Here is a 22,824-nt window from a genome sequence, read left to right as displayed (position 1 = left end):
TTCCTTCCATCCACCCATGCTCCCATTCATTGATTCATTCATTCATCCATCCATCCGGCCAACCATTACATCTATGAACCCGTCCATCCATCCACACCCTCCCATTCATTCCATCCATCCAGCCATCCTTCTTTATAAGTGGGAGGGTGGATGTATATAAAGAAATTATTAGGTAGGTAGCTTAATCAATTGAATGGTAATATATAGGTGATATCCATAGATGATATATATGTACACACACCTCTCGATCCATTCATCCACCCATCCTTTATCAGTTCTTTATTGTGTCCTTTTCACTTGTCCCCAAGCCCTATAAGACAGCGTATTGTGCGTAATTACAGCCCCACACCCTGGTGTTAGTCTTCTGGTGAAGAACAAATTTCAGCTCTTTTGATGCTGCATTAAGCTTTGTTCCTTTAATCAGTCTTCATCTTTCTCACACACATCAGTCCTCCACCTCTCCCCAGATCAAAGGCCTCGTGCCTCATCATCCTACACACATGGCTGTAGCAGGAGAGGGAATGGGTGTATCTTTAGATTGGACGAGTGACATTGTACGATGAGGAGAGCAGAAGGAAAAGCTCCAATGTTGAGATCTTTTTTGAGATCATTTCTCAGTGTGCACTAGAGTGTGTCAGTGTGTGTGCTGTCTCTTACTTCATCAGGAGAACTTACACCATCGTTTGTACAATGAACTAAAAAGATGCTGCTGCTAAATTACACTTCCAGCATGTGTTATAATGTCTGTTACTTTATTATTATTATTATTATTGTTATTATTATTATTGTTATTATTATTATTATTATTATTATGGGAGAAAACCAGGATGGGCGATGGCTTCTATTGTTTTCGTTAGTTTTCCTATTATTATTATTATTATTATTATTATTATTATTCCACCAAGAAAGTCTATGGCAGCCCACAGAACCGTATGGTACAAAGTTGTGAAATTTTGCACACAGATAGAGGACACTCTAACCTGTTACCACAGCCAGTTTCAAGTCTCTATCTCAAAAGCTCTAGCGCCACCAACAGGTCAAAATTTCACTGACGTTTATGCTTATAACTTTTGAACCGTAAGCGTTAGAAGCGTTAGGTTTCAATTCCTGCCTGACCAGATTTTCCCGCCCATTTTAATTTTCTGAAAAACCTACTTTTTTCGAACTCCTCCTAGACCGTTTGTCCGATTTTCGGCACAGCGCCAACTTGTGGTCAAACGTTATAATGCTATTTCTAAAAATGCTAAGAGCTATTGACTCCTTTTGCCTCCTGTCATGAGACCTGTCTTGATGGATTCCTTGGTTCATACCGAGAACAATCATACAATGGAACAGCGCCGCCTAGTGTTCACAAGAAAAAAAGCACATTTTGGCTTATAACCACTCAATGCATTGTCGTAAAATCATGACCATTCTAAAACAATACTTGCTCATCTCCTCACGTCAAGCCTCTGTCAGGCTTGGCCCCACAATTGCTGCTTGCAGCTATATTTATTATTATTATTATTATTTCTAAATTTATGTACCACAGTTCACAGAAATAGTTAGTTATGTCTTACGTTCCTCTGTAACACACACACACTCTAACAGAGTCCATACCCCTGGGTGCAGTTGGTGTGGCAGGGACGACATTCCTTGTTGGGTTCTGCATATTTAAAAATGAAACTATTGGCTCCCTGGAGTCCATCGGGACATTTCTCCACACAGTTAGGCCCATCTTTAAAGTGAAGACACTTCACACAATGATCAGGACCCTGTGAGAGAGAGTGAGAGAGTGAGAGAGAGAGAGATGAAAAACAATACATTAGAATCCTCATTGCAAACTACTGACCTTACTATATGCAGTATATATTGTTATGTATGATCTATAATATTGTTGTTGCTATATATGTATATATATTTATTCTACCTTAATATCCGATGCCTTAGAAATATCGTATTTCATGCACTCCAGTCATGCCAATAAAGCTACGTTGAATTGAATTGGAATAAATTGACCGAGAGACCATGAGCGGGAGAAAGGGGAAAAAAAGAGAGAGAGAGTGAGCGCAAGGAAGAGACGGAGAGAAATAAAAGAGCAAAGAAGAGCCATAAAGCACCAGCAACCAGGCCACGGATAATAACCATCGCTCACTGCCCACACAATGACCATAACAATGAGGCGGCCGGGATTTATAGCAGTAATATAGGCAGCAGAGGAAGCGGAGTGGAGCCTCTCAGTTGATATCTGCCTGGCTATCAATACGAGTGCTAGTGCCACCGTCACACTGCTTCATCAATTCACACACACGGCAAGCACTTCAGTACGGCCCGAGAAGGCGCAGTGACATGCACTAAAAGTGCTTCTTTGTAGAGAGATAGCACATCAGATCATTCAGTTCCCTGTAGAAGTGGGTCACAATGCTTTCAAAGAACAGCATTTTCCCAAGACATGTTTGGTGTCTGATAGCAACACTCACCGGCGAACATTACACCTCCATGCCAGCAGAGGTCACCCTCTCCTGAATGCTAAGAACTCTTCCACACTCATTTCCTGTTCACGTCCTGGTCTAACGTACATAGGTGCATGTTTCACAAACACACCTTGCGAAGTCTTGCCAACTGCCTAGTTTATTTAAGGTCTCAGCCTTCTCGTTTCTCTGACCGCTCTCTATATATTTTGACTCATAAAAGTGCCCAGTGAGGCATTTTTGTTTTATTCGACTTTGTGCAAAAGTAGCTCTAATTCGCTTTCATCGATGTAGACATGTTGAGAATCTCCATGTTGCCTGCAACAAGCAGGCTAGTGAGCTTTTTAAAGGGAGTTTGTTCACTATATGTAGAGTCCTTTCTTTACTTTTTGCCTGTTTTTAATCACAAATTTAGACATTTGTTCGAAGCACGCTTTGATAAATGAGACTCCTGAGTCCTGTCCATTATACTGATGTTCGCCTCATTGGAGCGGTGAAGCTAACGTAGCTAAGAAAGTTTATATCTACTGAAACGGATGCATTCCTCACGTTGTGGTTCCCATGGTGACAATGGCACCACGTGCTTATGTTTTCGTCTCTGATTTGGTCCCGTCTCCTCCCACTTCCTATAACTGGTTTCCTTGTCGATCTGCTTTGTATTATCCCCTGATTGCTTTGACTATGCCCACCCTGCTGCTTCTTTGTTACACTGCAAAGTCCTTTAATGCTTTTATATGTCGTCGAGTCCAAGCTTCGTTTAACGACCGGTTTATTCTTGGTTTCACAGTGCTTTTGAATTGTGCCTGTCTTCTTGTTGTTGTTTTTTTTTTCTTTCTCGTCTACGATCATGGATTGTCTTTGTTTAGCTCAGTCTGCCCATGCTTGGACCCACGCAGTGTTCTCGTGCTTCAAACGAAACACAAAGCAAGTTTACGCAATTCAGTCCTGCCTCATCTCAACGCACGTCCCAGCGACAAGTTTAGCCTTATCGCACGCTCGCCTCAACCTGCGTTAGAGTCTCTCAGTCAGACCAGGTGATTTCCGACACTGTATGACACGCTTATCTATAAATATGGAGAAAAGAATGTCAGAGAGCTAAGGGTAGTATCCTAAAGCCAGCATGAGAATCAAAAGCGGGTTTGACGTTGGAATTAAATGTTAGAAAACATTCGGATAAAAACATACTTCCATTATTATCTGTATATATTTAATGTATTCATCAGTGCTGTTAAGGTAAAAGTGTTAAAAACGTTGATATAGTTAGTGTATTAATGCTGAAGTCCATGGTTTTGTTAATGTTAAATGATGCTACCGATGTTACCTTTTTATTTATTTATTTATTTTATTTATTTATTTACAGACTTTTCTAGCAAGCATTACTACATTACCTTTTGGGGCCAAGCACGCGGATTTACAGACGCGCTACAATTGTTGCCTAAGCAATCACAGCAAAAGCAGAGCCATCATTTTTGAGCAGTAAGTGTCGCTGTCACCAAAATGTGTTGCATAACCTCAGGTCAGGGTACTGAGGAGGCCTATCATGATTTGTTTCAGTGCGCAAAGTCGTTGCTGAGACACTTCCTGCTTGCTGGCGTCGCTGTCAGATTCGTTGGCCCATTTCGGGCAAACCGTTTCGAGTGTTAAAAATTCTTTTGATAACTTTTATGAGGATTACTCAGAAGATGATGTGTGCCAAATTTAGTGACGATTGGACGAAATTTGTACGGGGAGTATAAAGAAACAAACAAACAGCTTTTGACAAAATCCAAGATGGCGGAAAATCGAATTCGACGGAGATTGACGTCGTAGGGTGCGTGGAACTCATCTGGACTCAGGGAATCCATGGATGGCATTTAAATTTTGGACACATGGTTCAAAATATATGAGCATAAACCTGCTTCCAAATTGGGCCAAAACGTGACCCGATGGTGGTGCTAGAACGGTGCAGCCCAGATTTAATCCGAATATTCCTTAGACCCTCATCAATCAGTGTGCCAAATTTCATAACTTTTTACCAGACGGTTCTATCGGGTGCCGTAGACCTCCTAGCCAGACGAAGAAGTAGTAGCAATATAACAATAGGGTGCCTATGCACGTTTGGTGCTTGGCCCCCTAATAATACTCTATATTTGTACTTTATCTGTTGTAATCATTTTATCGCCATGTTGTTATTTTTTGTGTGTGTTTTATTGGTGCTCTTCATCTCAGTTATTATAGGAATAGCCAGTAAGGTGATTGAACAATATTCAACAGATAAAACAAGTGCGTAAACAGCTTGTTTGTGTTTACCACGCATTTTAGTTCTGAATTAAAGAGCACGTGCGTGTATGAATCTGCTTGTGACGTGACTCACTGACCGTGAGAGACCCTTCATTTAAGTGTAAGGGGTTCGATATTCACAATGCATTTGGACTGAACAGAGCGATGGGATTTTTTTTTTTTATTTTTTTTTTTTTTTACACACACACGGCTCAGCTGTAAAGCTCTTCCGAGGCTAGTTCAGCTAGCAGAGATCATCAATCTCATCTTTAATACAGCTGTTGCTCAGGTCACCTGCCCGACCTCTCCTCTCCTCTCCTCTCCTCTCCTCTCGCAGATAAACCTCTATAAATGTTACCATCCATCTCAAAACAGGTTTAATTGCTTCTGCAAATGTCCAGGTTCAAAACAAAGGACACTCTATAAAGTCTCGGATCGATGTGTGTGTGTGTGTGTGTGTGTGTGTGTGTGTGTGTGTGTGTGTGTGTGTGTGTGTGATCTGGAAAGCTTCTATGAATGACTGAACTGTATCATATCCACAGGGCTTTGGAGCACTGGGAAGACAAGTCATGTGTAAACACCACCCGCGCAGAAATATTTAGACATGGCAACCGAAATTAGAGGCTTATGACGATATTTCAAGAATAATTTTTTTTTCTTTTTTTAAAGTATTATTTCCAGCACTGCACATGAATAAATAACGATTTACTTCGTAAGGACGCCCCTTCAGGCTGTGCTGTTCTAAAGGCACTACAGACATTACACAGAAATAAAGAAATAAAGAAAGAAATAAATAAATAAATACGTCCTGAAACATTTATGCGACTTCTGCGACGGAGCGACGTGTATCGATTCCCTCTCGAAGCAGACACGATTTAGGAGCGAGCGTCTTGTACGCCGTTGCGACTTATTGTCCTGTAAAACCCTGTGATCCGTCTTCCCGTCACGTCGCCGCACGGCGCACACACACACACACACACACACACACACACGCACACCGGCTGAATCAGCCAACTCGATGAGAAGCCGAATCAATCCCGCAGCAACAAATGTACGTTTACATTTCATCCTGGGATTCGATTAATCTCGGAGGAGAGCGAGACTCCGAGAGAATGGGGGGGGGGAGTGGGGGTGTGATGTAGAATGAACACTGCCCTGGAGTGCTTAATAATGAAATCACACTTTCTTCTGCTATGACTCGTCCCATACGGATATCCTAGGGTTAGAGAGCTCTACACTTCTTAAAAACTGTCTGTACCTCGGAAGGACTCGCCATGCCGCGTGCTCAGCGCAGGACGCGCAATATGATCGCACCAGACACATCCACATTGAGGATTTCTCAAGGATTCGTCCTCATGTCGTCTCAAGTCACCTCACCACCGTCACCTCCGGATCGCTCATTAAGGATCTAAATCTACATCTGGATGTCTGTAAACGTTTACATTTATGGCATTTTGAAGATGCCCTTATCCACAGAGACGTACAAAAGCAGATCCATTAAATAAAGCGGCCCGGGGACGTGAAGCGCTTTCAGTCGTGTTTGTGTTTTGGTCTGGACGGAGATATTTTTAAAACACTGTTCGACTGGATGGGAATTTAAAAAAAAATGATCATTTTTTTTAAAGGACGGGTAAAAACTACTTAGTACATACTTACTTATGACACGCATAGACACTCAACTCACCGGCCCAGTGCAGGTCAGACCGTCATCTTCAGCTCTCTCACACTGAGCGTCACACTCCAAACACATGGAGCCGTTGGCAAACTCTCGCACCTCCCTGAGAGAGAGAGAGAGAGAGAGAGAGAGAGATTCATTCATATTTCTTTCAGAGCAATATGTTTGACAAAGTGCACATTTACTATCAGTGTGTATACAGGAGTGTGTCGCACCCTCACACACGCTTCACTTAAACAGCAATAAAGACGACGTTCTTCATCTCGGCTCTCATCTAGAATCCATCTATTATTGACGTGCTGTCGCGCATAGCACTTTAATACAGGGTAAAAGATAAATATCCGTTTTTGTGTTGCTGAGCTACGCACTGTACGTCTGAATCTCAGAGAGACATCCGCACGACTGACGGGCGAGTCTGTGGGTCCACGTGGGGGCGGAGTTTAGGTTTGAATTTACCATCCGATCACAATTACAACAGGGTAATGAACGTTACTGTAAAATCAGACAATATAACGGACTTTAGGCTATCTGACACTAGCTAATTACAGCTAGCTAATATCTAGATCACCTCTTTAGCTGGACAAATAGTTCAAATCTGTATTGTAGGTACGAAATAAATAAAACTAGAGATACTGCTACTGGAGTAACAGAAACTGAACTTGACGTTAAAGGGGTCATATGGTGCTTTTTAATGTTTTCCTTTTTCTTTTTTTAAAGTGTAATCTGTTTGTGCATGTATAAGATCTGCAAACTTACAAAGGGATTTATTCTCTCTAACAGAGAACACTTGTCCAGACCTGCCTAAAAAAAGCAAACGTCTGCGCCACTATTTGAAATATTAAAGTAATGCCGCCCAAAGGCAGGCGTGAAGAATGAAGGCGCGGCTTCGGCGAATTGTGCCGGCGCCGTGTCGTGGAGACTCGACAGTTGTGCGCAGCGCATTTTACAGAGGACAGCTTCCTGAACCTGGGAGAGTACGACGCAGGCTATACACGAAGGCTGAAAAATGGTTGCTTAGAATCGCTTTAGAAGCTGAAGCTCGGCGTTATGCTAAGGGGTGTTACATTTCCGACACACGCTTTAATTTTTTTTTTTTTTTTTTTTTTTTTGAGGTTTTTGGCCAATCGCAACACAGGTGGTCGGCTGGCCAATCAGAGCACTCTGGGCTTTTCGGAAGGCGGAGCTTTGGAGAAACCAGAGCTCAATCGGAGCATTTCAGGCAGCTCCTAACCCTAACTCTGGGAGGTACTGCAATAATTACTCCATTACACCCAATAAACAAAATAATGAACTTTAAAAACAAACAAAACATTTAAAAAGAATCATATGACCCCTTTTAAATAAACCTCACCATATCAACGGTTACAGTAAGTACGTTTTATTTTTTTTTAATGAAACGTTTATGTGGACCATCTGTCGTAAGTCCCTGCGAATTAACTGTTACTATGGCAACAACAACGTATAAAAGCGAGCACGTTAATGTAAACCCCATGTCCGCGTTATAAAAAGTGCTTAGCTGAAATCGTAATTATCATTTGGCGACTTGGTCATTAGTTTTCTGACGTGAGAAGGTTATAAACAAACACTTCCCGGGGGGGAGGGAGGAGTCAACAGGAAGTGTTTCTAAAGGTGGGAAGGAGAATTTCACACCATATGTATCGTTGTCTAGCACGGACCCGTATAATAAACCGTCTTTCTCTCTGAAATACGTTAGTGTTCCCATGGAAAAGGCTCCTATGTACCGTAAACTGGAGGAGATGAACAGCTTCAAGCAGAATCGCTGAGTCATCATCTCATCTCAAGAAAAGCTAATGGTGATGTCACATGGTCATGTTTGATTGGATGATTACATTTACTGCAAGCTTTGCCATCGAGGCCCCAGTTACACTAAGTCACTCAGTTTACTGCTAATAATGCTGACTGTTGCGCGCACACACACACACACACACACACACACATCAGTGGGAAAGGGAAACAATACAGACATCCGCTGTTAGTCCTGATCATGGCAGGATCTTTCACAACAATTGACCATCTATCAGCCTAAAGAACGCCTAAAGAGCCCTGAGACCGAACAACCCGCAGAGCCACAATCAGTGGTTACACACACACACACACACACACAGGAATACAGCCCAATAAAGTCGACTGATGACCTGACTGGAAACTCTTATTTTAGACTCTGACTTCCATCTGATAGAGAGAGAGAGAGAGAGAGAGAAGGAGAGAAAGACAGAAAGAAAGAAAGAAAGAATACCAGATCCACAGGCTTAAGAAACTAAGCAATTATAAAAGGACTATAACTACCCAGGTGACAACATCCGAGACCAACGGGGTGAAATAACAGGATGTAATTCAGCAAACTAAGGTCGTATCAAGGTGCTGAAATGTACAGCCAATTTCAGAACTATTGGCACCCTTCAAGAAAAGTCAATGATTTATTCATCTTAATAAGCACTTTATCCTGGTCAAAGCCTTTCCCAAGAACATTCTGGATGGAACGCTGATCCTTAAGGGCAATTTGACATAGCCAATCCAGCTACCAGCATGTTTTTTGGAAGTTGGGAAGAAACCAGAAAGGCACGGAAACGGGAAGAATATGCAATACCCCAGATAGACAGTAAGCCAAGCTTGGGATCAAACCCTGGCACTGGGAGGCAGAAATAATTGCGTAAAATACTATGCAATAACTAACGAATAAGTAGTGTTTTTTTTCTTTCTTTCTTAGTTGAATTGTCAGATTCAAGAAATTGAATAAGCCCACGGCGGTTAAAAAGCTGTAGTATGAGACACAATGACACAAACGTCAGCAGGTGTGCGTAGTGTAGAATTGTTAGCGTGTGTGTGTGTGTGTGTGTGTGTGTGTGTTGTGATAAGAATGAACAGATTACAGTAGAACGCTGACCCGTAGTCTAGATTGCAGGACTTCACACACATGCGCCCCCTGCTGAAAAAGCGGCACGACAGGCACTGATCTGGACCCGGACCCCAACACCCGGCGTCTGAACACAACGGGTCACACACCATGCGCTCCATAACTGGGGGAAAAAGGAAAAAAAAAAAACAGACACAACATATTTCCTGTTACACATCAAAACATGACTTCTCCTGATTACCGATTACTAATAAGAGCTGGTTATCTCATCGGTTATTAAAAATCTTTTTCTTTATACCACAGTGCTCTTGAATTCCGGATTCTGATTGGTCAGAAATAAACAACTGGATTCTCAGACGTTTGGACTGGTCTGTATTTTATTAATAGGAGGACTATTAATTGAGAACGTCGATTCACTGCTGCTCCATTTCTGTTAACAGCGCTCGTCGAAACATGGCGCTGCAAGTTTCTCATTCAGAACTTGCACATCTGTTAATCCAGGGAAGTGATTTCTGATCGCACCTTCAGGTGTCAGTAGGCGTTAGACGGGAACGTAAGATCTTTTGTCATAATTTGACTGAGCTCGTTGCACACCATCTGGGTTAGCTAGTCCTGCTGTAGTCATGCATATTTTACACTCGCTGAGAGTTTGCTGATATGGCCTGCTGTATTTCAGTGAAAAATGCTGATGTGTGTGTGTGTGTGTGTGTGTGTGTGTGTGTGGTGGGGGGTGGGATTTGGGGGGAGACAGACAGGTCCAGACAGAGGGCCCACTGTGGAACAGAACACAGCAGCTGCGTGAAAATACTGCTGACGTTTTAGAGACACCACACACACACACACACACACACACACTATACCAAGCAAACACCTGCAGTCTTCTCAAACAATGAACCAGAGGCAATAATGGAATGAAAAAACAATGATTTGGGGGTGTATGAAGTTAACACACTGTGTAAATCTCAAACAAATGGGGGTTACTGGGGGCCTTGGGGTTGTCATGTGGTGTCCTGGGTGGTTTTGATGTGGTCTTGTAGGGATCTTGTGGTGGTCCTAGAGTAGTCTTGTTGTAGCTTGCAGCAGTAATGAGAGGGTTGGGAGTGGAGCTTGGGTTTTCCTTAGGGTGTTTTGGGGTGGTCTTGGTACAGTTCAGCACTGGTCTTAAAGGAGTTTTAGACTGGTCTTGCAGTGCTTTTGGGGTGGTCTTGAGGGGCTCTTGAGGTGGTTTTCAGGTGATTTTGATTGGTCTTGGGTTCATCTTTAAGCAGCTTTAGGGGATCTTCGATTGGTTTCAGGCTCGTCTTGTGGTGGTTTTAGGGGATCTTGGGTTGTTCTTAGGGTGTTTTGAGGTGTTCTTTGTATTGTTTTTGTTTTGTACTGGCCTTAAAGGGGTTTTTGGACTGGTCCTACAGTGATTTTGGGATGGTCTTGGATTGATTTTAGGGAGGTCTTGTGTTGGTTTTGGAGTGGCCATAGGGGTATTGTGTTTGTCTGAGTAGTGCCTTTGCTTGATCTTGGGGTTCTGGGAGTCTTGGGGTGCTCTTGCAATGGTTTGGGGGGTCTAGGGGTAGTTTTAGCAGGTATTCAAGTGATTTTGGGGAGGTTGTGGGCTGGTCCAGAGTGATCTTGGTGTGGTTTTGGACTGGCCCTAAAGTGGTTTTACATTTTAAACAAAAGTAACACAGATTTCTGTAGTATATACACAATAAAAATTGCTTTGCAAGCAAATTCTGTCTACCATGAAAAGGAGAATACTGGAAAAACAAAAATGCTATAGTCTACATCACTCAACATCTCTCGCGCTCTTTCTCTCTCAGTAAATTGCATACCTTCTGGCTTTCATTTGTTATTGATACTTTAAAAAAATCTATGGGGGTATGCCTATAAATCTCTTCACTCCCACGAGAGACAAACCAGGAGTAATACGAATGATTAATCGCCAAGATAAGGGCCAGGTCTCATTCAAGAACAAAGATCTAGTGTCGCCTGAATGGGCTTTTTTTTTTTTTTAGCAAACAATAACCAGCTACAATTGCTATCAAAGATGAAAAATTGAGAAAACTGAAACGGTACTACAATAAATAGCACGGCCTATATCAGTCATTCAACCAAACACCACCATCAAGTGTTGTGTAGAATCAGAAATATTTATTGCACTCCTCCATCAATAGCTCACAGCTATGGTAATTGACCATCAACTTTTGGTCTGACATTGCCCCCTGGTAGGAACCCTGTGAGTTTCAATATAATTTGAGCACTGACTCAGAATGACAGCCATTTTTTTTTCCCCCAGCTAAGTGACATTTTACTGAGTGACATTTTCCTCTGATGCCTGCCACCACTCTTCTGAAACATTAATAGTCAGGGCAAAAGGATTTCTTGTCAACATGGAAATGATTAACCTCAAAAGGCACTTGTCTACAAGAAAATAAATAAATATATGCTGGTACTTGTGCATTTCTTTCATTCACTGGTCAGAAATACAGTGATGGAAATTTGTTCAAAGCGTTGGCATGTAGAAAGAAAGAAAAAATCAGTGGAGAACACACTTGGGCACTAAGAAAATGTACTCTTTCTCTTTGTTAACCAAAATCCCCAGAACATATGGCATTTCCACCGCACTACAACTATGTCCTTTGGCTCAGTTTAGCAGCTCGAAACTACCGAAACCACCTCCGTCAGATGCTCTCGAACTAGCTGTTTTAATCTGCGCCCAAGTGTGATCCCTATGTTCTCGCCTCCCTAAAGGACCGAACAAAGAACACACCAGGGTTCCATTCTAACGTCAAACCGACTAAGCATTGCACACGTGAAAGTGCAGCTAAGCGATCAGCACAGCTGGAAGCAGAAAGAGACCGGCTTAGCAAACGTCAAAGTTCGGACGCCACTGCAACCGCAAATGCAGTCTCCAGTAACGATTCCTGTTGCATCATAACATCCAGCACGATGAAAAGTGGGGGGAAATGAGCAGACGCAAAACCTCTCAGCCTCGCAAAGAGTCCTAAACATCACTGTGTGCTGAAAAAGAGGACGAAGATATGGAGAAGGGAGCGCAATTCTCTTTGGCGATTATAGGCTCCACTGGAGGACACGTAGCTCTGAAATGTCAAAAAAAAAAAAAAAAAAAAAAACACTTTCGCGGCGGTTCCCTGCAATTAATTTCGTTCGATAGTTCACAGGACGACTCGACATTTGCAGAGAACGGGTAATTGGATTGTTGCCGATGGAATAAGCAAGTGGGCTTCATGTGTGTTCCCCCAAGAGATCTTCCTTCACGCTTTATTTTTGGGAAGATTGTCCAAAACTTTGCCACAAGTCTGAGTGTGCTGCATCGCCGTCACTTTTCAAGGGTAGAAGCACCACGGAGGAGGAGGATGGATGACTCGGCATGACTCTTCGTAGTCCTCTGGTCCTCCTGGCCTCTGGCCACCTCCAGCTGTGGAAGGAGCTGAGGTTCTTTGGTCTCCTGCTAAGCATGGTGAAGTGCACTCATCCAGAGAGAGAGAGGCCAAGGAGAGTCCTCCTACTGAGTCACACTCGTCTGGTTCAGGATGAAACCAGAGTGTCTCCTTAAGACTGCAGCAGGAGGTAATGGCACAGAGTGTGTCCTGGGGTAAAGAGCCTGACAGCTTAAAACACAAAGTTGCTGACGATGTAGACGTCGTCCTCTAGGCGAAAATCAGAAATTGACTTATGCTTATGTGGGTGTAGTCGGAATTTAATTAAGATCCTTAGACGCAACTACGGAATTAAGTGGTATTTAGGCAGTTTGCTGAATATTATCTTTTAAGGATAAAACTATGAAGAACACTTAAAGTGATCTGTTGGAGTTGAGTGCTAGGCCAGATTCTCCTTCAAACCATCAGCACATTGCCCTTACAGAAGAGCCCGGAATTAATCAAATAAAAGCATTATTTTATTAATTAGACCGATCAAGATCTCACGCCCAATTGTCGTCGGTAAAACAGCTCAAGCACAACACGTGGAACGGTTTGGGGGGTGAATACTTAACTACAGTTAACGTAAGGCTCTGTAGTTTGTGTGTAAGCGTTAAGCCGGAAGCGATCTCCGCACTTACGGCACTCTTTCGGGTCCCTGTTGTTGCGGATCAGGACTTTCTGTGTCGGGATGCGGAAGAGGCTGGTCCAGTTGATGGTGTTGTAGTAGCACAGCTGGCTGTTGTTGGAGATGTAGACGTTGCCGGCGCTGATCTCACGCAGAGACTGCAGCTGCAGCGACGAGATCCACTGCTGCTTGAGCACCAGCAGAGAGATTCCACTGAGAGAGGAAACGCAAGAAATGACAGGAAAGACAAATTAATCCATGAATATTTCACAGGAATCAATGCGGCCACACCTGTTGCAGTAGCGATGGAGATTTTATTCACAGCCAGATGAGCTAAGCGGATTTGAAACAGACCACGGAAGAATAACAATAAGTAACTCCCTCCTTCCTCCATATTCTTCCTTCATCATCTTTTTTCTCATTTCCCTTCTTCTTTTCCCATTTCCCTTCCTTCCTCCCTTCCACCCGTCCTCCCCTATTTCCTTTTCCTTTCTTATTTTCCTTCATCCCTTCTTTCTTTTCCCATTTTCATTATTTCTTTCTCGTTTTTCCCCATTTTCCTTCCTTCCTTCCTTCCATCCATCCATCCCTGCCCCACCCCTTTCCTTACTTCCTTCTATGCACCCCTTCTCCTTCCTTCTGTTAGCCTTGTATTTTACATGATACCCCTCTTACTTTCTTCACTTTTTCATTCATCCTTCCTTGCCCTTGTCCTTCCATCCTTCCCCCGTTGTCATTCCTTCCTGCCTTCCCCCTAGTCTTTGATTTCTTCTGCCTGCCTTCCTTCCTTCCCTTGTTCCCCATTTTCTGCCCTTCCTTCTTTATTTCCCCGTTTTCCTTCCTTCCTTCCTTCCATGTCCTTCATGTTTCACTTCCTTCCTTTTTTCCCTACCCCTGTTCTCTTTTCTAGTTTCCTCCTCTGTCCACCCTCCACATTTCCCTTCATGCCTGTTTCCCCCCTCTTTCCTTCTACCCCTCCTTTACTTTTCCCATCTTTATTTGTATTTCCCATCCGTCCTTTCTTTCTCCCCACCTGTTATGCCCACTCGCTTCCTGTCTTCTTTCTCTCCTCTCTCTATTTCTCCTTCCTTACTGCCTAACTCTCACCCTTTCTCATTTACCTTTCCTTCCTTTCTTTCCCTCAGTCCTTCCTTCATTTCTGTTCTTTCCTTCCTCCTCCATCTCCATACTTTCATTTATCCCTTGCGCTCCTCGTTGTTGTTTTTTTTCTTTTCCTTTCCTTTCCTCCCTTCCTCGCTTCTTTTTCTCCTATGGTCTCTGTCCAAAACTCTTCCTCTTCTCATTTTCATTCTCATGCTGTTCTTTCTTTCTCTTTAAAAGGAAAGATGGAACCGAAAGGAAAACTGATGTTAAAGTATTTCTGAAGCAGACCCTCACCGTTATTTGTATTTTGCTTCCTTGTTTCTCCTCTCAACTCTGTTTATCTCATGTCATTTTTCCAGGCTGCCTCTTTTCTTATTTTCATTCCTCTCGAGCACTCACTCCTCTTTCCTCCTATGGTCTCTCTCTCTCTCTCACTCTCTCAACCTTGGCAGTGTCAGACCTTGTGTGTTTCAGTGCTGTATCGTGTGACAGGCAGTAATTGGTACAATAGTAGGGCGCTAAGGGAATGACCCCAAGACTCTTTAAGCAAGTTGGCAGACACACACTCTTTCTTTCTCTCTCTCTCTCTCTCTCTCTCTCTCTCTCACACATAGCTAATTTCAGAGTTCTCTCACTGTTTTCCAAATAGCACACTACAGGGTGAAATCTTCTTGACAGTCTGACAACAGTGTCTAACTTTCTTTGTCGTTTTATCTGTAAGAATTAATACAGAAATAATCATTTATTGGACTGTCAGCCATAGAGTCAGGGAGTAACTGTAGACGATCACACTAATGAATGCCATTCTTCCACGCCGTCCGAGGCCAGCTAAATAAACCGTGTCCATTAAGGTCGCATGAGCAGAGAGACGGAGATCTTATTAACATGCGGGTGAAAGCAGAGCAGGATTTTACCTATAGAGCGATCGGCCACCGATGGTTGCCAAATTAGAGAAGACGCTCAGGTCCGTCATGTTTTCTGGCCATGACTGAATGTTCAGGAAACCTATAGAGGACAGAAGAAAACAACACGCATAGAATCAGTCCCAGAAATGACTAATACAGGGTACACACCCCAAATCCAAATCAAGTCTGGGTCGAGTCACCCTTGCGTTTACGTCATGCCTGCTCAAACTGACTCTGAGTCAAGTAATGAATGGGATATGATGACTCTTTTTTTTTTTTTTTTTTTTTCTTAATAACCGCAGTAAGCACAGTCTAAGTAATGTTATTTCATTTTGAAGAGCTACTTCTTTGAGTCCCAGAAGCCCAAGTACGTCAGAGAAAACAGAAAGAATGTCAAATTGCACGTCATGAAAATCATGACTTCTTTCCTGCCTGTCCCACCTCCTTCCTTCCTTTAGCCTTGTATTTGGTATGATCCCCCTCTTACTTTTGACATTTTTTCCTTTATCCTTCCTTCCTTCCTTCCACACACCCCTTCTCCTTCTTTCATTCCTTCCTTTAGCCTTTTATTTTGCATGATCTCCCTCTTAGGTTCTTCATTTTTTCTTCATCTTTCCTTCCTACTTGTCATTCTTTCCTGCCTTCACTCTAGTCTGTCCATCCTACCTTTCCTCCTTCCTTCCTTCAACCTATCCCTTCTCCTTCCTTCTTTCTTCCTTCCTTTAGCATTATGTTACATGATCCCCCTCTTACATTTTATTCTTTCCTTCCTGCCTTCACCCTAATCTGTCCTTCCATCCTTAATTCTCCCTTTCTTCCTTCTCTCTCATCTTTCCTTCATTCCTTCTCCCTTATCCTTACGTTCTTCATTCCTTCTCCGTTTTCCCCCTCCTTCCTTCTCCTTCATCCTTTCTTCCTCCCGCTTGACCTTCCTTCCTTTCCCCTTTCTTCCTTCCTTGCTTTATCCTTTCCTTTCCTTTATCCCCCCCTTGTCCTTCCTCCCTGCCTTCCTGTTTCCTTCCACAATGCCTTCCTGTTATCTTCCTGTCTCCATCCATCCTTCCTTCCTTCCTACCTTCTTTCCATCTTTTACTGGTGTGTTTATTTCCCCTTACGGCCTTTCTTCTTCAACTCTTCTTTCTTTCTTTCTTTCTTTCTTTCTCCCTTCCCTTACTTACTCCTAGCCCCACCTCTAACCGTATCTCCCGTCCATGTTTCTTTCATCCTTCCTACCGTTTTTCCTCTACCCTTTTCTTTCCTTCCCCTCCGTCTTCACCCGTTCTTTCCATTTCTTCACAACTTGAGATATAGCCAAACCCGGGATTTACTACAGCACTGGTGGAAGCGCAATGCATCAAGAAAGGCAATCAAGCTCAGAGAAATGAAATTAAATTAGAAATTAAAAAGTGGAAAATTACACCGCTTGCTGAAAACTTAACACACAGCCCCGCATATACAGAGTTCATAATGAAACGGCAACAATGAGCTCTAACCATACGCTATAATGTCCAAACAATATCACGTCGATGGTGCAATTAACACGAACAACAATAAGCAATAAATATTAACGACCGTAAACATGGATTGGAAAGACTGAGGCCGGTGTGTTGAACTGATTACATTTTTTATTCATCTAAATATCCAACACCTGTACCAGATGTTTTTTAAGTGGGATGGTTGAATGAAAGGCTAATGGCATGGATATTCGATTATTTCGAAATTTTAATAATGTATTAAAATGCTGAATATTTCATGAGATGGAATTGCACCGAGTATAGGAGTGAAGAGAGGACAAACAGGATGGAGATGCAGAGATGAGAAAGAGATGAGGTGGAGAGCAAGCGAGAGATGGAGATCTGTGATTGTGCGGAGGAAAGCAGAGGTCTGGAAGGACAAGGAGCACATAAATTACCCAAATGACATTAAAATGAAGAAAGAAAGAAAGAAAAAAAGCAGGATGCGGCATGTTGTCAAATGGTAAAGCATAGGTTGCATTGCTGTTGAATTCAAATGGGGCTAAAATTAACCACTGCTTGAGTTTATCTCTGTACTCCTGATGCCGAAAATGATCTTCCTTGACCTCTAAATGATTCCTTAAGGCCATCATGGCAAGCAGTGAGCCTTGGGCACCCATGACCCTGTCGCCGGTTCACCTATTGTCCTTCTTTGGACCGTTTTGGGTAGGTACTAACCACTGCATACCGGGAACACCCCACAAGACCTGCCGTTTCGGAGATGTTCTGACCCAGTGATCACAATTTGGCCCGTGTCAAAGTCGCTCAGAACCTTCCGCTTGCCCATTTTTTTCTGCTTGCAACACATTAACTGACTGCTCACTTGCTGCCTAATATATCCCACCCCTTACAGGTGCCATTGTAACGGGATAATCAGTGTTATTCACTTCACCTGAGAGTGGTTTTAATGTTATGGCTGATCTGTGTATATGATCCGCATGCACTGTGTGTGTGTGTGTGTATATATATATCTATACCTATATATATATATATATATATATATATATATATATATATATATATATATATATATATATATATATATATATACACACACACAGTATCTCACAAAAGTGAGTACACCCCTCACATTTTTGTAAATATTTAATTATATCTTTTCATGTGACAGCACTGAAGAAATGACACTCTGCTACAATGTAAAGTAGTGAGTGTACAGCTTGTGTAACAGTGTAAATTTGCTGTCCCCTCAAAATAACTCAACACACAGCCATTCATGTCTAAACCGCTGGCAACAAAAGTGAGTACACCCCTAAGTGAAAATGTCCAAATTGGGCCCGATTAGCCATTTCCCCTCCCCGGTGTCATGTGACTTGTTAGTGTTACAAGGTCTCAGGTGTGAATGGGGAGCAGGTGTGTTAAATTTGGTGTCATCGCTCTCACACTCCCTCATACTGGTCACTGGAAGTTCAACATGGCACCTCATGGCAAAGAACTCTCTGAGGATCTGAAAAAAGAACTGTTGCTCTACATAAAGACGGCCTAGGCTATAAGAAGATTGCCGAGACCCTGACACTGAGCTGCAGCACGGTGGCCAAGACCATACAGCGGTTTAACAGGACAGGTTCCAGTCAGAACAGGCCTCGCCATGGTCCACCAAAGGAGTTGAGTGCACGTGCTCAGCGTCACATCCAGAGGTTGTGTTTGGGAAATAGACGTATGAGACTGCCAGCATTGCTGCAGAGGTTGAAGGGGTGGGGGGTCAGCCTGTCAGTGCTCAGACCATACGCCGCACACTGCATCAGATTGGTCTGCATGGCTGTCGTCCCAGAAGGAAGCCTCTTCTAAAGATGATGCACAAGAAAGCCCGCAAACAGTTTGCTGAAGACAAGCAGACTAAGGACATGGATTACTGGAACCATGTCCTGTGGTCTGATGAGACCAAGATAAACTTATTTGGTTCAGATGGTGTCAAGCGTGTGTGGCGGCAACCAGGTGAGGAGTACAAAGACAAGTGAGTCTTCTACAGTCAAGCATGGTGGTGGGAGTGTCATGGTCTGGGGCTGCATGAGTGCTGCCGGCACTGGGGAGCTACAGTTCATTGAGGGAACCATGAACGCCAACATGTACTGTGACATACTGAAGCAGAGCATGATCCCCTCCCTTCGGAGACTGGGCCGCAGGACGGTATTCCAGCATGATAACGACCCCAAACACACCTCCAAGACGACCACTGCCTCGCTAAAGAAGCTGAAGGTGATGGACTAAACCCTATTGGGCATCTATGGGGCATCCTCAAACGGAAGGTGGAGGAGCACAAGGTCTCTAACATCCACCAGCTCCGTGATGTCGTCATGGAGGAGCGGAAGAGGACTCCAGTGGCAACCTGTGAAGCTCTGGTGAACTCCATGCCCAAGAGGGTTAAGGCAGTGCTGGAAAATAATGGTAGCCACACAAAATATTGACACTTTGGGCCCAATTTGGACATTTTCACTTAGGGGTGTACTCACTTTTGTTGCCAGCGGTTTAGACATTAATGGCTGTGTGTTGAGTTATTTTGAGGGGACAGCAAATTTACACTGTTACACAAGCTGTACACTCACTACTTTACATTGTAGCAGAGTGTCATTTCTTCAGTGTTGTCACATGAAAAGATATAAACAAATATTTACACAAATGTGAGGGGTGTACTCACTTTTGTGAGATACTGTGTGTGTATATATATATATATATGTTGTGTATAATGTCCTTTCCTCTGATGTTACACTGTCATTCAGCAAATTCAAATTGAACACCAAAATCCCTCTGTGGGTTTCCTGGTGGACTAGCGGCTAGCATACAGCGCTCTCATCAATTCCCGGTCAGGCAACCAACCTCAGCCACTGGAAGGTTGGACGAGCCAGTGGGGAGGGTTGGGTTAGGAAGGGCATCCGGCTTAAAACTTGTGCCAGAATCATAATATGCGGACGGGTGATCCGCTCTGGCGACCCCAGACGAGAGCAGCCGAAAGAGAGAGTAAAAAAAAATCCCCAAATCCCTCTATCTTGTGTCACACAGAGGAGGACGGATTCCCCTTTTGAGTCTCTCGGTTCTTTCATATTCCATCCTAAGGTTTATTTCTTGCTGCTGTCGCCTTTGGCCTGATTATTAGGTGAATAAACCCAGATTTCTGCAAAGCCGCTTTGTGACAACGTTGTTAAACGTGCTATCCAAGTGAAATTGGATTAAACTGAATCGAATAGTATTAATAAAATCTTAGGCTTAAATACAAAAGCACGTGGATGAGTTTTCCTCTGTTCTTTAAAATGTGGTGACAGTACATGCGGAGAAAACGCAAACGCTCATCCAGAAACAGCCCTGCTTCTACTCCGATGCTTAGTAAATATGGCTCCATATCTTTAAATGAGTCCTCTAACTGTTATTAGTGCGCTTGCGAGCCCCTTGTGGGTTGTGAAGGCAGATTACGGTCCTGTCTTCCACGGTGATGTGTAGCTAGTGTGCCGTCTGTTGACACTAATTGCCTTAATGACAAAATTGCAGCAATGGGAAGTCACACAAAAGAGTGTGTGCGAGTGCGGGTCATGCGAGAGTGTGTGTGCACGTGTGTGTGTGTGTGTGTGTGTGGAGCATTCCCCAAGAGTGCGTGGTGTTTGTATCTGTTTATTTTATGCGAACAGCCAAGCCTCCATCATCCTAATGGCGCTAACGAGATCCCGCTGAGCACCTGTCGGCGTTAGGCTAACAGCAGCATGCTAACAGAACCTCGCTGATAAATCACACACACATGCGTGCAAAGGCTAGGCTAACACTAGTATGCTAACAGAAGCTTCGCTAATAAATAACGCACAGGTCAGGGAGTTCTGCGTTACGCTAATAGCAGTAGGGTAGCAGAATACCGCTAATAAATCACACACGGAAAACCCCTGGTGTGTGTTAGGTTTTAAAAAAAAAAAAACAACCATGTTAATAGAATCTCTGTGGATATCACAGGTTGTTTTTTTTATGTTGTTATTTAGCAGAATGTAATTGATGATATGGTAACTGAGGCATTTATTTAACATTTATGGAAGGAATCTCCAGTTTCAGTGCTTTGTAGCATCATCTACAGGACAGATGAGTTTACGCTTTGCGGTTTCTTGCTAACGTCACGAGCTGCGTTTTTGTTTTCTGTCCTAGAAAAGATTCCACTTTTCTGCGATAGCTTCAGCATGCTAACGTTACAAGGCTAATTTCGGAAATTTCTACGCAGGGAACGGTTGCACGACCGTATGAACGGTTTAAACAATGTTTAATGACATGTCCTAAGATACACAAAAGGTAATGAATATTGGTCGAGAAAATGAAAAAGGGCGCCAAGCTCAATTTCTAAGTCCTAAGTTACAGAATCATCCGGACCATCTACGACGATACAGCATGATGAGCTCGGCTAGCGCACACGGTGAGCTGGCCATGGCGGTGGACTGCAGGGTTCTGAATCTCTCGGTGCGCCGTCTTCAGGCCCTCCGGCTTTCTCGCTTCGACTTTAACCACATTAAATCATACGTATAGTAGCAGGTCTTAAGGGGTTTCAAAAAATAAATCCTTACAGTCCACGGACCTACCAAACCCTTCGTCTACTCCTTCACTTATCCCAGCGCGCCTCCTACACCACATACTATTCTGTACATTATTCTGTGTATATATATATATATATTTATCCAACTGGGGCATTTCAAAGTGACATTCCTTAACAACCTGAGCCGAGGTCACAGAGCAGAAATGACACGTTGGCAGAGAGGACACTGTTCTGTCAAGCCTTGTGTTTCAGGAGGTGAGCGAGGGGGACACGCATGCCTGACTGCCTACGGTCCATCCACTGCTGTCACCACCAGAGTGAGAGAGAGACTTTTCAGTTTCTTTGAAGCTTCATGTAGCAGAAGGACAAAGTCTGTACTTCCTCAGGATGGAAAGGCAAAGAAGCGAGAGAAAGAGAAGGTCGAAGAGAGACATCCCTCACCCTTCACTTCCTTTCCTCCTCTCTGGTTTTTCTTCTTAACGCTTTCCCCGGAGCCGCAGTCTTCCAGCAGAACGGCACTGATTATGGAAATGTGTTCCCTTGACGCTTTATACCCTACTTCAGCAATTCTCCATGCAGACTGGTCAGAAGGTGTTGATTCATTTCCCAGAACAGCAGCTCTGACAGTAGTTCTGAAGTGTTCTGTAAGGAGATGTTTATTTACTGTAGGCTTTTGTTGGATGGTGTCTCCAGTGTCCAACTTTCAAGTTTCCTGACACAGGAAAGTCTTTCAGGACAGAAGACGACTTCCTCTGGAGAATTTCTCCGGTACATGAAAAGCTGTGGCTTTTTTTTGTCTTTGTAACTTTGAGAGAGAGCGAGCGAGCGAGAGGCTCCTTAGTGGTGCAACAGAAAAGTATTTACCCTATTGTCAGTAGATCAGGAGTTGAAATCCCAACAGTGACGCAGATATCTGTAGCAAGGAGCCAAGGGAATGCTCCATGGATGGGAGGGGCAATAAGCATGCTCCCTGGGTGGGAGGGGCATACTCTCTTTCCTCTGTCAGTCAATCACGGCGGCACTAACCAATCGTTGGTGTCTGTGAGCTCATGTATACGGAAGACGGTAGATAGCGCTTTCCTCAGAGTATGTTACGATGCTCTCAGTCTCAGAGGAAGCATGTCTGAACCTTCACTCCGAGTTCGGCGACGGTCGTATGACGGGGTAGACCCGGCTGGTGGGTGGGTCTTGGTAGATGACCAAATTGCAGGGACAATGGGTAAAAATGACTATTTAATAATTTATTCAGTACCAGCTCCATGGTTTCCATGCTCAGCTGCTTTCCTTGAATTTTTTTTTATTTATTATTTAGCCCCGTTTCCTACACGGCTTTTAGCCCTGAGCAGCTTTTTTCCTTTCCTTTTCTGGTTCATTTGATTGCGTGCAATTTTACTCCTATTCGGATTCATTAGGCACAGACGGGGTTTGGATGCAAGCGCAGGGTTTTATCGAGTGAAGCAGAGA

At 43.4% G+C, this 22,824-nt stretch overlaps 1 protein-coding gene across 1 annotated transcript in view; it reads right to left on the bottom strand.

Moving 5' to 3' along the window:
* The window catches only part of LOC128608488 (receptor tyrosine-protein kinase erbB-4-like), a 338,895-nt gene that overhangs the window by 69,202 nt on the left and 246,869 nt on the right, over positions 1 to 22,824 (bottom strand). Inside the window, exons 11-15 of the mRNA XM_053626224.1 lie at positions 15,343 to 15,433; positions 13,338 to 13,537; positions 9,290 to 9,422; positions 6,394 to 6,487; positions 1,600 to 1,754 (exon numbers count right to left, since the gene is read on the bottom strand). Of these exons, the coding sequence (XP_053482199.1) occupies positions 1,600 to 1,754; positions 6,394 to 6,487; positions 9,290 to 9,422; positions 13,338 to 13,537; positions 15,343 to 15,433 (673 nt within the window). The remainder of the gene's footprint in view (positions 1 to 1,599; positions 1,755 to 6,393; positions 6,488 to 9,289; positions 9,423 to 13,337; positions 13,538 to 15,342; positions 15,434 to 22,824) is intronic.

The sequence above is a fragment of the Ictalurus furcatus genome, chromosome 6, assembly GCF_023375685.1.
Source record: "Ictalurus furcatus strain D&B chromosome 6, Billie_1.0, whole genome shotgun sequence".
Lineage (NCBI taxonomy): Eukaryota > Metazoa > Chordata > Actinopteri > Siluriformes > Ictaluridae > Ictalurus > Ictalurus furcatus.
Note: the sequence above shows the minus strand (reverse complement) of the source record. Positions and strands in the feature narration are given on the sequence as shown.